Source organism: Phocoena phocoena, chromosome 19 (assembly GCF_963924675.1).
Source record: "Phocoena phocoena chromosome 19, mPhoPho1.1, whole genome shotgun sequence".
Lineage (NCBI taxonomy): Eukaryota > Metazoa > Chordata > Mammalia > Artiodactyla > Phocoenidae > Phocoena > Phocoena phocoena.
In genome coordinates this window covers 17088205-17108461 of record NC_089237.1, presented here as the reverse complement: position 1 = coordinate 17108461, position 20257 = coordinate 17088205, and the positions used below count along the sequence as shown (strand labels likewise).

Here is a 20257-nt window from a genome sequence, read left to right as displayed (position 1 = left end):
AGGCCCCCAGCCTCTCTGCTGTGTCTGCTACAGGCCTCTGCTCCCTCACAACCTGCCCCTCCTGGCTGACTCCTATTCCTTCTTTAGGACTCAGCTCAGGTGTCAGGTTCCAGATCTCTCCCGAGATTTCTCCTGTGTGCCCACCACCCCCAGCCTAGCACCCACCAGAAAGATAGTGACTATCAAACCCCAGGCAGCAGAAGAGCACGAGGAGATTACTACTGTTTTCTAAGAATGCATAATGGTACAAGGGAAAAGCAGATTTCAAAAACGTAAACTCAGCACAATTCCAATTTTGTGTTTTTAGAAACTCTCCAAAATGCTAACGGAGGTCATCTCTGGGTAGGGTAATTATAGGACTTGGATTTGGTCTTGTTTAGTTTAGTTTAGTTTAGTTGCTGCAGTAACAAAATTTTGTGCAATAAATCCTTTTTAAAAAATCATAGAGGGACTTCCCTGGTGGCGCAGTTGTTAAGAATCCGCCTGCCAATGCCGGGGACACGGGTTCGAGCCCTGGTCCGGGAAGATCCCACATGCCGTGGAGCAACTAAGCCCATGCGCCACAACTACTGAGCCTGTGCTCTAGAGCCTGCGAGCCCCAACTACTGAGCCCACGTGACACAACTACTGAAGCCCGCGTGCTCTGGGGCCTGCATGCCGCAACTGCTGAAGCTTGTGTGCCTAGAGCCCGTGCTCCGCCGCGAGAGAAGCCACCGCAATGAGAAGCCCGCGCGCAGCAACGAAGACCCAATGCAGCCAAAAATAAATAAATTAATTTTTTAAAAATCATAGAGGTTCCTCTGTTGCTGTAACACCTTCACTAAGCTATAAACCAGGGGTCCCCAATCCCCTGGCCACGGACCGGTAGTGGTCCCCAGCCTGTTAGGAACTGGGCCGCACAGCCCAAGGTGAGCGGCGGGCGAGCAAGTGAAGCCTCATCTGCTGTGCCCCACCACTCCCCATGGCTGGCATTACAGCCCGAACCACCCCCCTCCCCCGCCCCGGTCTTCCATGAAACCGGTCCCTAGTGCCAAAAAGTTTGGGGACTGCTGCTATAAACTACTCGAGAGGGGAAGCACCTCCCGCTCAAGGCAGCCTCTCACTGGGCCTTGGGCAGGCGCCTACAAAAACATTCACTTGGCCAGCAAAGATCTGCCTGCTCTGTGCCAGGCACTGTTCTAGGCACCGGGAATGCAGCCGTGGACAAATGGACACAAATCTGCCCTGGCGGAGCTGACACTCGTGCATATGTGTGTAAATGGTGGTAGGGTGAGGAGGGCACCAAGCAGGGTGATAGGGAAATGCACCGCACCTCAGTGATGACTGCTGCTAACAAGAAAACAAAAATAGAAGGGGGTGTTGCTATTTGAGACAGTGTGATGGGCCCCAGGCATGGAGGGGGCAGGAAGACCTGCGTACACCAGTCCACTCCTCTCCCTCGCTCCACAAGCTCCTGTGTGGCCGAAATGGGACCTTCCGCACCACTTCTCTCTCTGTCCACAACAGCCGTCCTGTGGCATCCTGTATTCCAACCACACTGGCCTGCTGACCCTCCCCCAAACACAAAAGGCATCTTCTTACCCCCATGCCTTTGCTCCAGATGTTCCTGCAGCCTGGAAACCCACCACCCTCCCTCCCCATGCCCTGCTGCTCCAAATCCTGCTCCTCCACTGGTGCTCAGCTCACAAGCCTCACCTGGGGGAGGCTTTCTCCCTCGGATGAGAAGTCTAACCCGTTGGCACTCTGCTTGTCGCTCTGTTGGGGCCCGATGGCATTCTGCCTTGGTGGTCCGTTCATTGTCCACCCATCTGCCTAACTTCTCTGCCCCCAAAAGGCAAGAGTTTCTTGAGATCAAGACCCAGGATGATGTAACTGACCATAGTCGACCCCCAGGAGATGGTCCAATGCCCTGAGCCACATAGCTGATCCATCAAAAACACTTACTGAGACCTCCCTGGTGGTCCAGTGGTTAAGACTCCGCGCTCCCAATGCAGGGGGCCCAGGTTCGATCCCTGGTCAGGGAACTAGATCCCACGTGCCACAACTAAGAGCCCACATGACGCAACTAAGGATTCCGAATGCCGCTACTGAAAGGTCCCACGTGCCGCAGCAAAGATGTCACGTGCCGCAAATGAGACCTGGCACAGCCAAGTAAATAGATAAATATTTTTTTAAAAAATGCTTTATAACAAACAAACAAACAAAAACAATTACTGCATGAGTACGCAAGTCAATTCCATGCCAAACTTCAGTAACAAACAAAAACCAAACACACCTGATATTACAGGAGAGACTGGGGTTAGCTTTGAGCAAGAATTTCCTGAAAATGAGAGTTCAGGCACAGGAACCAGGGAAATCCTTGGGAGAACAGGATATGGGCAGTGGGTGGAGGAGAGTGGATGACCGGACACACCTCCTACCCACCCCAGCTGGACCCCAGCTGGCCTTGCTCATCCCAGGGACAGGGGCTGGAAGGGTGCCAAGGAAGGAGACAGGCTCTTGGGAGTGGGGAATTCCACGTGGCCAGGCTGCTGGCCCTGGCTCTGAGTCCACGGGGAGCCCCAGGCTGGTCCGGCTGATCGGGACCTTGTACAAGGAACACGCCCAGCCGGTATAGAGGAGATTTGGGAGGTAGAAGTTGAGGCCCCCCACGTGACTGTCACCAGGAAGAGAAGACACAGAATTACACTGGGGAGCTCCAGACTGCAAATCAGAGGCCAAACGGGGGCAGGGCAATGCCCCTTGGAGGGAAGCACAGTCTAAGGATTGGAGCTGCCCCAGAGACACAGGCAGCTTTGGAAGGTTGTGAGGGGCCTTCGTCTGAGGTGGGCAAGCAGAGTCGAACCCCTGCTAGGGATGCTGCAGCGCTGTGGAAAGAGCTGGACTGAAGTAGCCCCGAGGCCCTTTCAGACTCTAGAACTCTCTGTAGAGCCCCCGCAGTGTTGAGATAGAGGTACTTTCCTCTCCTGGCAGAGCCTCAGACAGGCTCAGACTGGCTCCTGGAAGCCAGGTGGTGAAGTCAGGCCCTCCAGGCCCTCAGGCCTTCAAGGAGGAGCTCTCCCCGGTTAGAGCAGGGCTGCCGCCCCTCCCCCAACTCCTGGAGGCCGAGACTAGATGCAGACACAGCCCGTCAACAGGGGTCTGACTAGGGCACCAGGGGCTCTTGGGCCCCAGATCCCAGTCATGTTAGAGACACAGGGGACACTGAGTGGGAAAGAGAAAGTGGTCTCCCACCTCAGTCCGGAGAACAGAGCCAAGAGGGGCCCGGCTGCCCCCGTGCCCCTCTCAAATCCAGTCCCCTCCCCTTGCCCACAGGCAGGTGACAGGCCTTGCCTCTCCCCTCCCCGCCCCCCAGCCCCGAAGCAGGTCACCACCTCTCAGCATCCCTATGCCACCCCTCTCAGACAGGCGGGGCCTCAGAGAAGGAAAGGGGAAAGAAGGGAGGAGTCCCACCTCGGTGAGGCTCCCTCAGCTCCTAGTGGGGCCAGAGGATGGAGGCCCATTGGCAGCCCCTGACCCCATAGACCCCTCTGCCATCCCCATCAGAGGCTGAGCTCTCCCCCCAATGCCAGGGTCCCCTACCTGTCCCCGCAGGCCCCGACTCTGCCTCCTGGTCAGTTTGGCAATGATGTCCACCATCCTGTGCCCCTGAGCTGCTGGGATGGAGCCCTGGGAAGGCTTTGGGGGTGGAGCTAAGGGGCACAAGCCCAGGGCTGGTACAGGGCAACAGGGAAACAAGAAGTTGTCTTGCGATGGCGGGAGGCTGAGCCTCCAGCCCATTTCCTGTCAGGGCTGCGGAAATGCTGCCTGAGAAGGAGGCCGCCTGAGACAGGGTGGGGTGGAGTCAGGTAGGGGTACCTCGGGGCAGGGGTATTTTATGTCCAGGGAAACCACTGACCACCCCGCTCAGTGCTCTGATTCCCAGGGAGTTCTGAAACCCAGGCCCAGACACAGACGCAGAGCAGGCTGCACAGAGGACGGCACTGGGCCCGTGGCGGGGGGGGGGTGGGCGGCACATATGGGGGCCGGCAGAGGGGGCGGCTGGGTGCTGGGGCCTGGGCTGGTGTAGACAGGACAACGAGTGGCCGTCAACTCCTCCAAGGCCCAGGGAGGATGTGATGGAGAAGAGGAAGCTTGTGTGTGTGTGGGGATGTCTCAAAGAGGAAGGGGCCCGGGCAGACGTGGTATCGGAGGGAGCTGGTGTCTGGATCCCTCCAGCCACACGGAGGACAGGCGGGATTCTGGCCACACCACCATCTACCCGCCTGACCGCCTGGGTCCGCCTCCTCCAGCCTTGGTCACCAAGACGCATGCGTGCACCCTCACCTGCGTGCCCACACACACGAGCAGGTACACCCAGGCCCCTCCCCCCCTACATGGACCCAGAGACCAGCCCCCCACCCCACCCTACCCTAAGAGCTTTCTTCTGGCCTCTCCTCTCTTCACCCCCTCACCAGGTGGGTGCTCACAGAGGACACAGCAGGTCCTGGATAAGAAGCTGCGGCCTCTCCTCCGAGACTTTGGGGTCCATCTTGTCTTTATTAATCCCCTCAGAGGTGCTTCCTCCTCAGCCCCAAGTGCCCACCACCCGGCAGCCCACGGGCTCGCCCGCAGTGGTTGAACAGGACGCTCTGACCCTCACCCTCCCACCTGCATCCCAGGGCCCTCATCTCCCATTTCAGCAATCCCTCACCCCACAGCCCTGGCTCTCCTTCCTTCCCGGCCCACATCCCCCAGGCTCTCCTCCCCTGCACCCACTGTGGGCTCAGGACAGGGACACCCAAGTCGAGCCAGGCGTGGTGTAGATCTGGGGTGTGGAACAGTTGCGGAGACCCCATTCAGAGCAAGTCTGAGGCCTATGCCCTACTCTGCCCTCACTACCATCCCCTGGGCCCCAACTCAGAAGCCAGCAGCCCAGGGGCAAGACTAATCCCCCAGAGAGGCCTGGAGTCCTCACTTGTCACACATATGGCACATCACCTTGCCCCTACCCTGAGGGCCAGGGAACACACACACACACACACACACACACACACACACACACACAGACAGCCACCAAGAGAGAAGAAGCCAAGCCCCCGAGAAGGAAAGAAGCTCTGCAAATCCCAGAGCAGCTGAGCCACCAGGGAGGAGCTGGGATGGGGAGGGAAGACAGGAGGACAGGCGCGGGAACCTAGGCCCTCAGCACTGCCCTGCAGGAGGAATTGGGGAGCAGGGTCTCCCTGTGGCAGGGACCAGGAGTGACAGTGGGGGGATGGCTGGGACCACAGAAAAGGCAGCCAGCACCCTGGCCACAGCTCCTCCCCTCTAAGAGGCCTGGCTCCCACGCCTGGGGTCTCCCTCTGGGCTCCGGCTCCACACTTCAGGGACCGAGCAAAACCCACGCAGCTCTGGCCTGTCCTGGTCACCGAGGCTGGCTCCTCAGGCCTCCTGCCTGGGCTTCCCCTCCCCCAGGGAGAGGAGGTGTTGACCACAGCGGCTCCCCAGCAGAGTCCTCCTCTCTCACCACACCCTCGCGCCTGGAGAGGCACGTGCGGGGTGGTGGGGGAAGGGGACACAACAAGCCAGCTGCATATCGCCCATCTCTCCAAAACTCTCACAGAAGTATCGGGCCAGGAGCAGGTGCAACCAGAAAATCCTATCAGCTGTCTGGGACCAGAGGCAAAAGAAATGCCCACAGACCAGCGACTGAGCCTAGGGGCTGGCTAAGGGGGGCCGGGGCAGGGCGGACAGGAACTCCTCGGCTGCCTCTGAGCCTGCTCTGTGCCACCCGGGCTGGGGTGGAGGGGGAAATGAGTCGTGATCTTTGTCCCCAGGGCCTTAGCCGTGTACAGAACCGCCCCTGTTCTGGCGTCTGTCCCTCCTCTGAGCACACCTTCTCCAGCACAGAGTCCAGGCCTCACTCTGTATCCACCCCTACCACCGGTGCAGTGGGGAGCCATGCCTGACCCCGCCCCCTGAGAGGCACTTAGTGTGAGATTCCAAACCCAAGGACCTGGGGTGAGGTTCTTCTCCTGGGTTTGGGGCAGAAGCTCCATTCAATTAAAGGGAAAAAAGAATGGAGCCAGAGTCCAGAGACCTGGCTTCTTGTGTAGACTCTGTCTCAGTGTCTCTCTGGGCAACCCCTGGAATCTCTGGACCTCAGTTTCTTTATCCATAGAATGGGCTGTCATTCTCTCCCCTGCTCAAAGGGTTGGCTGGTACAAAAGAGCCAAGCAGGAACCTGAGTTCCCACACCCACATGGGGACATGGGGAAGAAAGCAGGGTTGCACTTCTGCTTTTCTGGTTTTGGGTTTCAGTTGGGTGCCCTTGGTTCTGGACTCTGTTCCCAGACTCTTGGTGCCCATCTCCCGGGTGCTTGGTGTCTCATCTCTGCTTCTCATCCTACTGTGCTAGGAAAGCTCAACCATCTTTATTAGCTTAACAACTTGCAACTGTATCTCCAGGTTACTTGGCGGGGTGAGGCCTGGGGTGGAGCCCCTTCGCCACTTACCACCCCCTGTGCTCTGAGGAAGGCTGGCAGACACCCAGGAGGTCTCCTGCTGCTGGGCCAGGAGGAATCAGAAATGGTGTGTCGAGGACCCCGCTGGGCAGCAAACGCTGTGATTATGAGCCAGCCTCAGGAGGTGGGAAAATGTGACCGGGTGGTCATCTTCTGCCACCCCCTCAAGCCAATCTGTCCCTGCGCTCACCTTTCCTTCTCCCTCCCCTGATGGGGGTGCAGGGTCCTCCTGTCCAAGCTGACCTCCCCAACGGGCCCGGGAACCCGACTGACTCTCATTTGCTCAGAAGCTGCCTCACCTCTAATCTCCAGCCCCTTCTCCAGCCTTTGTCCCTTTGGCATTTCAACAAACTCAAGGTCTCTCCATCTTGGAAAGAAAAAAAGTGTGTCCCTGGACCCAGCCCTCCCCTCCTCCTTTTCAGAGCCAACTCCCTGAAGGAGTGCGTTCACCCACCATCTCGCCCAGATACCCAGCCCCCTGCTCGGGTCTCCCACAACCTCCTCAATGACTAATTTGGTCCTGGTCTGTCCTGACTCCTCTCTGGTCCTTAGTCCTTAAAATTCTCCCCCTCCTGGACTGCCTCAGGCCGTGGCCTCTTGGTCTGTCTCCTTCCTCTGTCCACCTCCTGGGTGCTTGGTGTCTCATCTCTGCTTCTCACTCTACTGTCCTGGGAAAGCTCGACCAGTTTTACTAGGTTAACAACTTGCAACTGTATCTCCAGGTTGAGAAATCCAACTGCACCCCTCCCCCCGCCCCAGGATGGCCTTGGTACACTGAAAAGATGCACAAACCGAGTTCATCTTCATTCTCCTCCCCATCTCAGCATCACCTCTGTTGCTCAAGCAGAAACCTAGAATCATCCTTGATTCCTTGTATCACCTGCCTCGGAGCCCTGGCGATCCAGCCTGTGGAAACCTTTCAGAATTACCAGTCCCCAGGTAACACCAGGGTTAGAGGAGCATGGGAACATCACCACAAGGAAGCCAACATTCAGATCTAAAACAGACATTCTACAGGACAACTGGTCTGGTATCTTTAACAAGTCCGCGTCAGGGCAGAAGGAAAGGAAGGGGGTTCAAGGGAGATTTAAGAGACAACCAAATGCAGTGAATGCATAGGATTGGATCCTGGTTTGAACCGGCTGTGAGAGACTTGTCTTAGGACAATGGGGGAAATTTGACTATGGCTTGGATCTTAGAGGATATTAAAGCATTAATGTTAATTTTGTTAGATATAATAATGGTATCATGGTGATAGAGAAAAAGATCATTTTTGATCATTTTTAAGAGGTGCATGCTGAAGCTTTCAAGGGTGAAATATAATGAACTCTGGCATTTGTAACTTTTATAATTTTATTCTTGGCAAAAAAGATAGAACATGGAAAACAGTAACTGTTGAATCTAGCTAATAAGTATAATTATATTCACTTCAGTATTCTTTTTTCTTTTTTGCATGTTTGAAAAATTTCATAATAGAAAGAAAAAAACCCTCAAACTTTTTTTTTTTTCCTATTCTTCATCCTCAGTGTTACTACTTCAGAAGGTATTCATTATTTCTTATCTGCAAACAGACCGGCCCTTCCAGCTCTCCCCTATTCCCAATCTGTCATAGACAAAGGAATTTCTCTCCCTTTAAGATACAGTTCTGGGGCCAGGGATTCTGAAATATAGCAGCTTAAACATGCCCTGCTTCTCTTCTTCTCCCAGCTGCTACCCTCTACTGCCCAAACCAAGTGGGAGCTGGTGCAGGTGAGTGGGCAGGACCTGGCTGGCACAGGTGAGAGGTCCTGAGACAGAGGCTGGGACCCGGGAGACCCTGGTGTAGACTGCCCCTGCCACGAGACTTCACCTAGGGTGAAGGCAGGGGGAGCCTTGTCCAGACCCCTTGCCCCCAGGAGCTGATGGGGAGCCAAGCAGGTGGGCTAAACACCCTTTGTCCTTAAGGCTGGGCCTGCCGAGGACGCAGGGAGAATTCACACTGGCAGAGACCACCGCTGCTCTAGGGACCCCCCACCAAGCTCGCCCCCAGCCCTGATGAGCAAAGACTCATAATAAACTCCACTCCTCTGATGGCCCAGGGGCTGGAGAGAGGTGGAACAAACAGAGCCACCAAACTGGCCACTGCTATCAGACCCCAGTACGACTGGGACGCAGGACACGCTAAAGACGCCATCACAAATCATGGCAGGAAGAAGAACTTGTCAGTAAAGGGGGATGGGACAACTGGATGACCATCTGGAAAGAAAAGGTAATTAAAGGTGAGTCGACATCTCACTCTGTCCACTCAGGCATACCCCGAAAGGATCAAAGATTCAGATGTTAAAAGTGAAGCCACAGGGCTTCCCTGGTGGCGCAGTGGTTGAGAGTCTGCCTGCCGATGCAGGGGACGCGGGTTCGTGCCCCGGTCCGGGAAGATCCCACATGCCGCGGAGCGGCTAGGCCCGTGAGCCATGGCCGCTGAGCCTGCGCGTCCGGTGCCTGTGCTCCGCAACGGGAGAGGCCACAACAGTGAGAGGCCCGCGTACCGCAAAAAAAGAAAAAAAAAAAAAAGTGAAGCCATAACAACAATACTCAGAGAGGAAAATATAAGCAAAATTCTCTTTAAAAAAAAGCCTTTGTAGGATTTCCCTGGAGGTCCAGTGGTTAAGACTGCACTCCCAATGCAGGGGGTGCGGGTTCGATCCCTGTTGGGGAACTAAGATCCCACATGCCGCGTAGTGCAGCCATATGGAGGGGGGGAAGCCTTAGTAACAAAGACTCTAAATATAAACGCCATAAAATAAGTGAGTTATACATTTTTTTTTTTTTTTTTTTTTTTTTTTTTTTTTTGCGATACGCGGGCCTCTCACTGCTATGGCCTCTCCCGCTGCGGAGCACAGGCTCCAGAAGCGCAGGCTCAGCAGCCATGGCCCACGGACCCAGCCGCTCCGCGGCATGTGGGACCCTCCCAGACCGGGGCACGAACCCGTGTCCCCTGCATCGGCAGGCGGACTCTCAACCACTGCGCCACCAGGGAAGCCCGTGTGAGTTATACATTTGACTACATAAATGTATTTTAAGAAAACTTGTGTGGCCAAAAATTATCGTTAGCAAAGTCAAAAGACAAACTTTGACAAGGGATTACAACTCATGTAATAGACAAAGGGTGATTTTCCCTACAGAAAGACCTCTTGGAAATCAACAAAGAAAAAGACCAATAATTCAACAGATAAATGGGCAAAGGATAGGAACAGGCCATTCACAGAGAAAGAGAAGCAAACAGTCCTCAGATATGTAAAAAGATGCCCATTCTCACTGGAAAGAGGCATGCAAATTCAAGCTACCTTAAGATAATACATTTTCCTGTCAGATTGGCAGAAACCAAAATTTGGATGACACTCAGTCGGCAAGGCTGTGGAGAAATAGTCATGCTCATTTGCATTGGTGGGAGAGCAAATTGGTATAAGCCCCACCCACAGCAATTTGGCAACATCTAACAAATACCTACTGTTTACCCTTCAACCCAGCAACTGTACTTCTGGGATTTATCCTCGATTTACCTGTGCAGGTGTAAAAGATTATTTATTATAGTGTTGTTTGTAATAGCAAAAGATAGGACACAATCCAAGTGTCCATCAACAGTGGACTGGCTAAATGAATTATGATACATCCCTACAATGGGAAACCATGTAGCTATAAGGAAGGATACTTTCTGTGTACAATCTCCAAGATACACTGTTAAATCAAAAGGGCAAAAAATAACAAGATGTAGGACCCTGTGTCCTGCATACAATCTTTGTGTAAGAGAGACAGAAAACAATCAAATATATATTGATACCAGTTTGTGTTTGTATAAAGAAACTCTGGAAGAATAGAAAGAATTAATAAAAGTGGTGACTTTTGAGCCAATGGAGAACAGGGCATGGAAGCAACAGTGTGAGAATTATTGCTATATACTTTTCTTTTTTTTTTTTGTGGTACGCGGGCCTCTCACTGCTGTGGCCTCTCCCGTTGCGGAGCACAGGCTCCGGATGCGCAGGCTCAGCGGCCATGGCTCACGGGCCCAGCCGCTCCGCGGCATGTGGGATCTTCCCGGACCGGGGCACGAACCTGCGTCCCCTGCATCGGCAGGCGGACTCTCAACCACTGCGCCACCAGGGAAGCCCTGCTATATACTTTTTAATATTGCTTTGATTTTTTTTTAAGCCATGTAAGTATACTACCTGGTTTAAGAAAACAAAAACAAAGAACACCTTGAGGCTATTCGAAAGATAGAGGGCTGGAAAATATAATTACAACATGAACAAAAAATAAAAACTCTTAAGGAGATTCAAGTAAGGCACAAAAGAAGGAAAAAAAGGACTATTTTAGAACTTAAAATATATTGTTGTACTACTAATTGAAGGAGAAGAGAGTCACTCTTGAGATTCAAATGTGTGGCCTGGGAGACCAAGCAGAAAAATACCTCAAACCTCAGAGCAAAAGCACATAGAGATGGAAGTACAGAGGGAAAAGATAAGAAACTGGTGGGATCCAGCCAGGAGAGCTAACATGCAAAGGAAAGAAAAAGTAAAAGAAACAATAATCACGTAACAAAAAGATTTCCCTAAGCTGGAAAAAGACCCAAGTCTACAGACTGACAGTGCTCTGAGAGCTCCAGATGGGTTGCTGAGAAAAAGAGTCCTCATCACACACAGCCTCTACAACACACTGGATTAGGAACCCCAGGGAAAAGCAGGAGCCACTAATGACGAGAAAAGTGCAGCAGGACAACAGATTAACAGGGAGAGAAAAAGGGAATCAAGAGCAACCTGACTGAAGGGGAAAAGAAAACCACAAGGTAAACCAATAAATGTAAAATAAACCATTAGTGGGACTTCCCTGATGGTCCAGTGGTTAAGACTCCACGCTCCCAATGCAGGGGGTCCGGGTTTGATCCCCGGTCAGGGAACTAGATCCTGCATGCCGCAGCAACTAAAGACACCACGCGGCAACGAAGATCCCCGCGTGCCGCAACTAAGACCTGGCGCAGCCAAATAAATAAATAAATAACAAAATAAAATAACATAAAATAAACCATTAGTGATAAAATCAAGGACAGTGTATCAATTGTTAAATGAAATGTGAACAGATTGAATTATCCCATTAAGAGACAGCTTGGGTTTTAAAAAAACAGTGATATGATATGTACAAGAAATACACTTTAAAAAAAATGATAATGGTTGAAAATAAAAGGATACTGAGAGACCAGCAAGTGCAAAAAATAAAATAAAATGAAATAAAAAGGAAGCGTGGCCATATTAATAACAGAAAGGTGGAATTTCAGGTTTAAGCACTAAGCAGTTAAAAAGGGACATGGCAGAATGATCCAAAGGCACGATTTGTGATGACAGGACAGTCAAAAGCTGTATGCTCCCAATAGCATTATAGTTAAACAGAAAAAGCAACAACTATTAAAAGTACAAGAAAAGGGCTTCCCTGGTGGTGAAGTGGTTATGAATCCGCCTGCCAATGCAGGGGACACGGGTTCGAGCCCTGGTCGGGAAGATCCCACGTGCCGCGGAGCAACTCAGCCCGTGCGCCACAACTACTGAGCCCGCGTGCCTAGAGCCCGTGCTCCGCAACAAGAGAAGCCACCACAATGAGAAACCTGAGCACCGCAGCGAAGAGTAGCCCCCTCTCACCGCAACTAGAGAAAGCCCACGCGCAGCAACAAAGACCCAACACAGCCAAAAATAAATAAATTTTTTTAAAAAAGTACAAGAATAAATTTACAGAGAGAATTTGAGTGGGAGATTTAATAAACCTCTATCAGAATCAGAACAAAAGACAAAAAGAGAAGCATACAAAGGAAATGCATCTGAATAACATAATCAATAAACTGGATTTGATACATATGGACCCTTACCTCCCTTAAACAGAAAATGTATACAGTTTTTGTAGGTCTATGAAAATCTTTGAAAACTTAAAAAGGAATACTTTCCTGGTAAAATATGAAAAGGCCAAAATTAACTAGAGAACCCATGGAAAACTCGAAAAGACTAATTACCATTGATGAGAAGAAGAAAAAAAAAATCTGTCACTGCAAAAGCACCAGGTCCAGAAGGTTTTGCAGGAGGCTGAACTGTAGAAACCGTTAGGATTCACCTCTGACATCCCCTCCCTGGACAGGAGGATTGTAGATTTCCCTTTCGCCTGAGAGATCCCGGGAGGGGGGCTTCTCATACGTGCCCCCCACAGCACCATGCAGTGGCATTCGTCACAGAATACTGTAACTGTCATTTACTTGTCAATCTCTCCCCCTGGACAGTAAGCTACCTGAGGGCAGGGACCACCTCTGATTTTTCATTGTCTCCCAGAGCCTGGTAACATCACCTGCCATTTACTGAATCAAGGAACGTGGAAGTGAAAAAGTACAGCATAATTGTCAGCATGCTGGGATACCTGTAAAACTCCCCAACCTGTAAGCCTAGGAAAGCAGAACGCATGGAGAGAGACCCAAACCCCAAAACATTAGATTGAAGTTCCCCCTCCGCCCCTTTATCCAAATATTTGCAATGGGGTTAAACTATGTTTATAGGGAAACAGTAATTTACAAGTTCAGACAAGGCGAGGAGCACTCCAGTGTATAATGAGGAGTGAAGATGGCTGGCAGGGTCTGGAGGCAGGCCTCTTCTGGGCTTCCTCTCTCGGGCCCAAGTGGGCCCAGCCTCCGGCACAGACATGAAGCCTAGACATGGAGTCCTGGCCCACTCACCTTCATGCTCACGGTGGACCTGCAGGCAGGGCAAGGAGAGGATGCAGGGCGGCACCATGGAGCCCAGAGCCTGGGCTGGACAAAGGGTCCTGCAGGCCTCACCTTGCCTAGGCAGTAGCTCTGGAAATCCCCTCAACACCACAATCCTTCCTCAATTTGGAAACAGTCTCCGAATTTTAGCAAGCACCCCTTCGTGGGACCCAGCGCTGGGAGCCCCATTTCCCTCAACACCAACCAACATCAACTATCCCCTCGCTGATCCACTTAGATCCAGCTCCAAATCTCCCCAACACTCTACCGTGGAACCTTGACCATGTTCTGATCATCAGCTACCTCCGGTCATGATCATGGGCTCTCCCGTGCCCAGGACCTGGCACTGACTGGCCATCGGGGCTGGCATTCAGTACCAACTGCCCGACCCCTCCCACTGTTGGACCCACAGCTCCAGGAAGGGCAGAGAAAATAGATACAGAGTGAGGCCAGCTGCCGGAGCCCAGGAAGGAAGTGTGGAGGCAGGTGGGCTTGCCGCAGGGTTGTCTCAGGAGGCCTGGGGGCTGAAGGGAACCGGATGAAATGAGGCCCAGGCTGGGGGAGTGGGGGAATCACCCAGTGACAACAGTCTGCAGGGTGGGAGGTTGCTCCTTTCTGCCTTGGGGGCAGTGGGCAGGGGGGGCTCTCAGTGGGCAGGAATGTGGGGTGAGGATGGGAGGGAGCTCCCCAAGAACCTGCTCTTTCACAAACCAGGTCATAGGCTGGGCAGTGGGGCTCCCGGGCCAGCCTGGGGCTGCAGGTGAGTCATGGGGAGGGTGAGTTCAGGCCAGGTGTCAAGAAAGCAGCTGGGCCACCCCAGGGCAGCTGCCCTTACTGGGTGGGGGTGGGCTGAGGTGTTGGAAGGAGGGCGTATGGACAAGGGGACTCATTAGGTCCTTCGCTTGGCCTCGGCTCCCCTGTTCTTACCAGCCCCCCGTTTTAGAAGGCCCCCTGGCTGGTCCCAAAGGGGGATCCAGGTGGGTCAGCCCAAGGCCAGTTCCCTTATCTCCATCACAGCTGCCTGGGGCTGCCCCTGGAGTCTGTCCCAGGGAGTGCATGCCAGGGCTGGGATCCAGAGAGGAGAGTGGGGCACCTGGCAGCAGGGGTCACCGGGTGGGTTCTAGGGTACAGGGAAAGGCCGGGAGGGGAGTCGGGGAGAGCGTGGGAAAACCGCTGTGGCACGTCCCTCCTCCCCCCAGGGTCCCAACTCCTTGGGAGGCGAAAGGTCACTCACGGTTCCTGGCAGAGGAGGAGGGAGCAACGAGGGCCCTGGGGTTCCTTCCAGTCCAGAACCCGCTGTGCAACCTGCGGTGCCTCCTGGGCTGTTTGCACAAGCAGCTGCAGAGGCCGGGCTGTAGCGCCTTCCTCCCTGCGGCCAATGCCCCGGCAGCAGGGGCGGGCTCCAGTCCAGGTGGCCGGCCTGGGCCTTCCCACCTCTGAGTCATCTTGGGGCAGCGATGGTGACCGCATCCTGAAATCCCAGAGTCAGGACGGCCCATCGCCCGGGGGTGACCCCGCAGCAGCCACCGGGGAGGAGTCTCAGAGGCCCCTTCCTCACCGGGCTTCCTTGGGCCCTCAGGGCGCCTCCCAGCGGGTGTGCATGGCTGGCGGGGATACAGTCCTCCAGCTCACCTCCCGCCTGCCTCAGAAGGGTGTGCTTCTGCCCCCTTCTGGGGCATCTCATTCTCAAGGGGAGCGTTTGGAATCCCTGCCTCCTCCGTGCCCCCATGCCCACGGCTGGGCACATACGGAGCACACAGAAAAGTGAACACTTGGGAATCCCCTGGCGGTCCAGGGGTTAGGACTCGGCACTTCCACTGCCGGGGCCCGGGTTCAATCCCTGGTCAGGGAACTAAGATCCCGCGAGCCGCGCGGTGCCACCAAAAAATACCCAAAAGTGAACCCTTGTTTGCCTTGGGCTTGTACTGTCCTTGCTGAGAACAGAGTGGCCAAGCCTGAAAGCCACCTGGCTGAGACTGAGCCTGGTAAGGGTGGGGTTTGGGGTCTGGAGGCCTGCAACTGATCTGGAAGCAGCCACCTCCTGGCCGTGTGACCTTTGGCCAGTCACTAAAGCTCTTTGAACCTCTGTTTGCACTCGGGACAAACGTGGGGGAGTACCCATGCCTGCCTCCCAGGCTGCTGGGAGGATGAGTGTTTGAGAGCCCACAGGACCGTTAGCCCCTTTGGGACAGGGACCGTCATGTCTTACCATGCTTTGTGTCCCGGTGGCCAGCACACGCTAGATGCTCACTGTGTGCTTCCCCAGCCAAGTGAGTGGTTAATGACGAGGCTATGAAATGCCCCACGTGGTACAGGCTCCTCTCTTGTGGCGGGGACAGTGCCTGCCTCTGCCAATTGTCCTGCCCTCCTCGCCACCATCTCCCCCTGTCCAATGGCCCATCAAGTGGACACTGTTCCTACCCTGCCAATGACCCCATGTCACCTCCATGCACACATCCTTGCTCCTCCTCAGAGGAAGTAGGTCCCTTCCCCTCTGCTCTGGGTCCCTCCCTCACTCCTTTCTCCCGGGATCTCATCCCTTCAACGACCTCCTCACCATCCTCAGCCTCCCCCTCTTCCTGCCCCTTCACTGAGATTCGGGGGAGTCTCCACCCTAGATCTGCACCCGCATCTGACCGCACGGGTCGCCCTCCCCGCTAAGCTTTTGAGAGTTGTCCACATGCTATCTGTGTCCTCACCTTCATTTCTCTGGCCCTTTGCTCTCTGCCTTCAGCAGCCCCTTGACCCCTTGACCAGCTTCTGATAAGGTGACCGCTGACCTTCTGGTGGCCACTACCGATAAATGTTCGACGGCCTTCATCTAACTTCTCTTTTCTCTGGACATTTCCCCTCAGCTTCTGGGTCAGCACCCTCCTGCTTTTCCTCTTTGTTCCCTGACTGTTCTTTCCCCTTATGATCCTCTCTCCTCCCTCTGTCAGTCACCCAAATGCAATAGTCCCAGGGCTGTTCAGGTGCTCCTATCCCCAACATTCCCCACATTCTCTCCACACCCATGGCTCCTCCATCACAGGCTGAAGGTCTCCTCCTGGACGGCAGCCCCAGCTATCCGACTGCCTACTGGACCAGGCAGGGCCAAAGTGCGCACCGCGTCTTTCCCCCACCCGTTCCTCCCCAGTTATCCCAGCTGTGAACAGCACCACCGTCTGCCCCAGAGTGCAGACTGGGAGACTGGAGCTCCTCCTGATTTCCCACCCACCCCACCCCCCCCGACCCATCAGCCACCAGGTCCCGCCAAGTCTACCTCCCAAATCTCCCATTATCACTGTGTGCCTGGGAGACCATGAAGGTCCTCGTCATTCTCCAAGACCCAGCCACAGGGGTTTTTCCTCAATCCCCCTCGCTTCTCTGCTGAAAGCCTTCCAACAGCTGCAGGATAAAGTCCAAATTCCTGGCGAGAGCCCATGAGCCCCGGCTCGGCAAGACACCATCCACTCCCGACCCCAAGCCCCCATTCCTGAGCCCCAGCTGTAAGGCCCCAAAGGTGCCGCATCTTCCCGCACCTCCACCTCTGCCCATGCACCCCGAGTGTAGCTCCATTACAGGTGGCCTGTGTCAGGCACTGAAGTCCCCTCCTCCCAATCTCCCATCCCAGACAGTGAACCCCTCAGAGCTGGAGCTGTGCCTCAGTCACCTTTAGATCCAAAGGCTCACCTGGTGCTTGGCAGGTGTTCAGTCAATTCACGTGAAGTGAATGGAGGGGAAAGGTAGGACCCGCTTCTCCTGCATCCTCCAAGGAGAAAACAGGCAGGCTCACCTTTCAGGAAACTGCTTCTCTAAATGCTATCTTGAACAACTGAGAGCAGGGCGGGATTTCCTTCCCAGGAGGGAACCACCTGCCCACCCCTGGAGTTTGTCAGGGATGGGGTGTCAAGGGAAGCCCACAGCTGACACTCGAATAAAGCACAGTCACAGGGAGTGTGGTATTATACCCATTACACAGGGGAGGAAAAAGGACCAGAGATGCTAAGTGACTTGTTGGGGTCACACAGTGAATTAGGGCCAGAAGTGGGAATGGGCAGAGCCTCTCTGCCAAAACCCAGGTGTCTGGGAGACACCCCAGTTCCTCCCTGTACAAGCGCTACCCCCATCATCACCTGTGCCCACATACTCCTAATACGCCACTGCAGCTGCCACAGCTAGAGAAAGAAGGGGCAGTGACCCTGGCTCCTGGGGTGATTTCTCTTCTCGGGAGGTACCAGGATGCGGGGAGTGGGGTGGGGTGGTGGTGTCTCCTCTCCCTCTTTCTCCCATCTTGGTCCTGGGCTCATGGGTGGAGCCCCTTGGGCAGACCTGCAGAGCCCCGGCTCATGGTAAGGGGGCTGGCTCTCTTTGTCCCTCTTCAACACATTCGGCAAGGCTCTGGGCCAGGCCCTATGCCAGGTGCTGGGGTTCAGAGAGAAAGGCCAGTCCCCCACCTCAAGGATCGAGGAGTGCACCTCCAAGGGCCAGACAGACATTCCCACCATCACAAGGACAGAGAATGTGGAAAGGCCCCAGAGTGTGCCGCCGAGAGCCTGCTCAGTAAACGGAGGGGCGCCGGGGAAGGGGTGCTGGCATCCAGCCATGTATTCCAGAGGAGCTGTCTGGTGGGTTAGCAGAAGCGCTTGGCTGAAGGACTCGCCCCATCCCTGCTCCGCCCCCGCAACTCTCCCAGCTCCGGGTCTGGGTCCCGATCTCCTTCCCCACCCACCGCATGCTGTTCTCCGCTCTGGCCACCAGGGGGCGGGTTGGTCCTTGCAGAAACCTTAGCAAAGGTGGCGTGCACCCGGAGGAAAAGACACCCAGTGGGACCTCAGCCAGTCTTGGCTGACCGCCTACTACGTGCCAAGCACTTCCACGCTTCACCTCGTTTAAGGCTCTCAACGCCTCGAATCCTTTGGTATTGTTCTGCATGTACACAAGAGGGCATCGTGGCCGGGGGAATGAAGCGGCTTGTCAGGAGCTGGCAGGTGACCCAGCAGAGTCAAATTCGAGTCTCTGCCTCAAATCCTGAACACTGCACCATAACGAGACCGGGCGGAGGGAAGACCCAGGAACCCACAGATAGGGACGGTGCCTCTTTCTTCCCAGACTCAGTCCCTGAACGTGGCAGGCATCAATATTTATTGTAATCATATTGGGTCCAAAGAAGGAAATCAGAGACTCACAAGCTTCAGGGGTCATCCATCCCCTACCCCCTTGATCTAAACACGAACTGAGACCCTGAGAGAGGAAGTGGATTGCCCATAATTACACAGCTGTCAGATGTGGCACATGTCAGAGGGGGCCTGTGCCCTCCACGCCCCCACCTCTCCCTGAAAAGTCCCTAAACTTGAAGAAGTCCAGGCCGCCGAAGTATTCTGAGGATGTAAGAGTTTTAAAAAGGTGCTCTTATTTTAAATGATATTTAAATAAAAATTTTAAATTTCCCAAATTTACATAACCGAATTCTGAGGCAAAAAGAACATCCTCGCGATAACTGGACTTCTTTCTGAAACAAAACCATCGAAATTACAAAAAAAAAAAAAAAAAAAAGGAACTAAAATGTTGGAACCAGTCAAAAAAGGAAGCAGACCCCTGACTTTCACATCCATTATCTCCTCTGACGCCCAAGCTCATGTGAGAAAGGCGAGGCAGGTAGAGCCGGCGGCGGCAGGTCCACAACCCCCTATTTCATTCTGGATACGTTTCGGAATGGTTCGGATTTTAGAAGGATAACTGGCGCACACACCTGCCACAGGCGACATAACTCTCCCTGCAAGGCTTGGGCAGCAGCCTGTAATCGGGTTTATTTGCACTTCTGCAGCAAAACTTGAATATTCACACTAAATGGGATAAATTAAGGCCGTCCACGGCCGCACATGGTTCAAGTCAAAGTTTGCCATCAGCTGAGTTACAAAAACCCTTTGGGCTCCAGGGAGCTTTGACGTTTGGGAATTGCAGCTAAGAGATCGTTAGTAAGCCTGTACCCCTCTCGTTTCGTAGTTGAGTAAAGTTAGGCTCGGTGTGAGCGGTCCAAAGCCGGCGGACACTGCTGCTCCGTGGAGCCCGATGCAAGACTGAGCGGGTCTCCTAGCGCCGCGCGCGTAACTCCCGCCCATCTGCCCGCTCCCGGCTCCCCATGGCGTACCTGCTCCGGGTGCTGCTCCAGCGGCTGGCCGCGCACGTCCTGGATGGCCTCGTAGACGTTTTCGGAGTTGCTGCCCGCCGGAGGCCGCGGGCACAACCAAGAGCCCGCCACGCTGCAGGCCTTGAGGCTGCCCCCGCTCCCGAGGAGACCGGCAGGGGGCGCGGCGGTGCGGGCCAGGTCGTCCAAAGACTGCGCGGGCCGCACAGGTGCCATGGGCCTCGTGTACAGGCAGGCGGGCAGGCAGGGCGCCAGGCTTCGGCGCTGGGTTGCTGCGCCGCGCCGAGCTAGGCCGCACATGGAGCCCGCGCGGCCCCGGGGCTCGGCGGGCGCGCCGTCGGGACCGGCGGGCGCCGACGCTCTCACGAAGCGGTAGTCATAGGAGAGCGGTTCGGGGTCTGCGGGACCCGGAAGGCGCGCGGGCGGCTGCGGGGCGGGGGCAGGGTGGCCGAGGGCAGGCAGCTCGCGCACGTACTGCGCCGGCAGGTAGAAGGGGCGACCGCCGGGCTCGCTGCGCACGTGCCACCAGTGCTCCGTGCTGCGGCGCAGCAGGCGGTAGCGTTCGTTGGGCTGGATGGCAACGCGGCGCCCGTCCTTGCCCGTGTACTCGAAGGGATGCTCCACCAGCACGTACACGTCCCCCTCGACGTCCGCCGCCATCGTGGCCGCGGCGTGTCCCTGTGGGCAACGAGGAGGAGGGGCGCGGAGGTCAGGGCCGCCGAGCCGGGAAGCGCACCGCACTAGGGAGATGGAAAACTTGGGTTCGAGTACCGAAGCTACAATCGTTTGTGTACGTTCAGGCCTCAGTTTTCCTATCTCTAAAACGGGTGACTTGGATAAAATAATCTCTAAGGTTCTCAT

At 54.8% G+C, this 20257-nt stretch overlaps 1 protein-coding gene across 8 annotated transcripts in view; it reads right to left on the bottom strand.

Moving 5' to 3' along the window:
- The window catches only part of ARHGAP27 (Rho GTPase activating protein 27), a 28868-nt gene extending 8812 nt beyond the window's left edge, over positions 1-20056 (bottom strand). For 6 of the 8 annotated variants that reach the window (XM_065898127.1, XM_065898128.1, XM_065898129.1 and 3 more), the window contains exon 1: positions 3583-3639. In XM_065898127.1, coding sequence (XP_065754199.1) covers positions 3583-3639 — 57 coding nt within the window. Of the gene's footprint in view, positions 1-3582; positions 3640-19399 lie in introns of those variants that run through there. The other 2 variants (XM_065898125.1, XM_065898126.1) reach the window with 1 other exon arrangement.
- Positions 20057-20257: the final 201 nt, after the last annotated feature.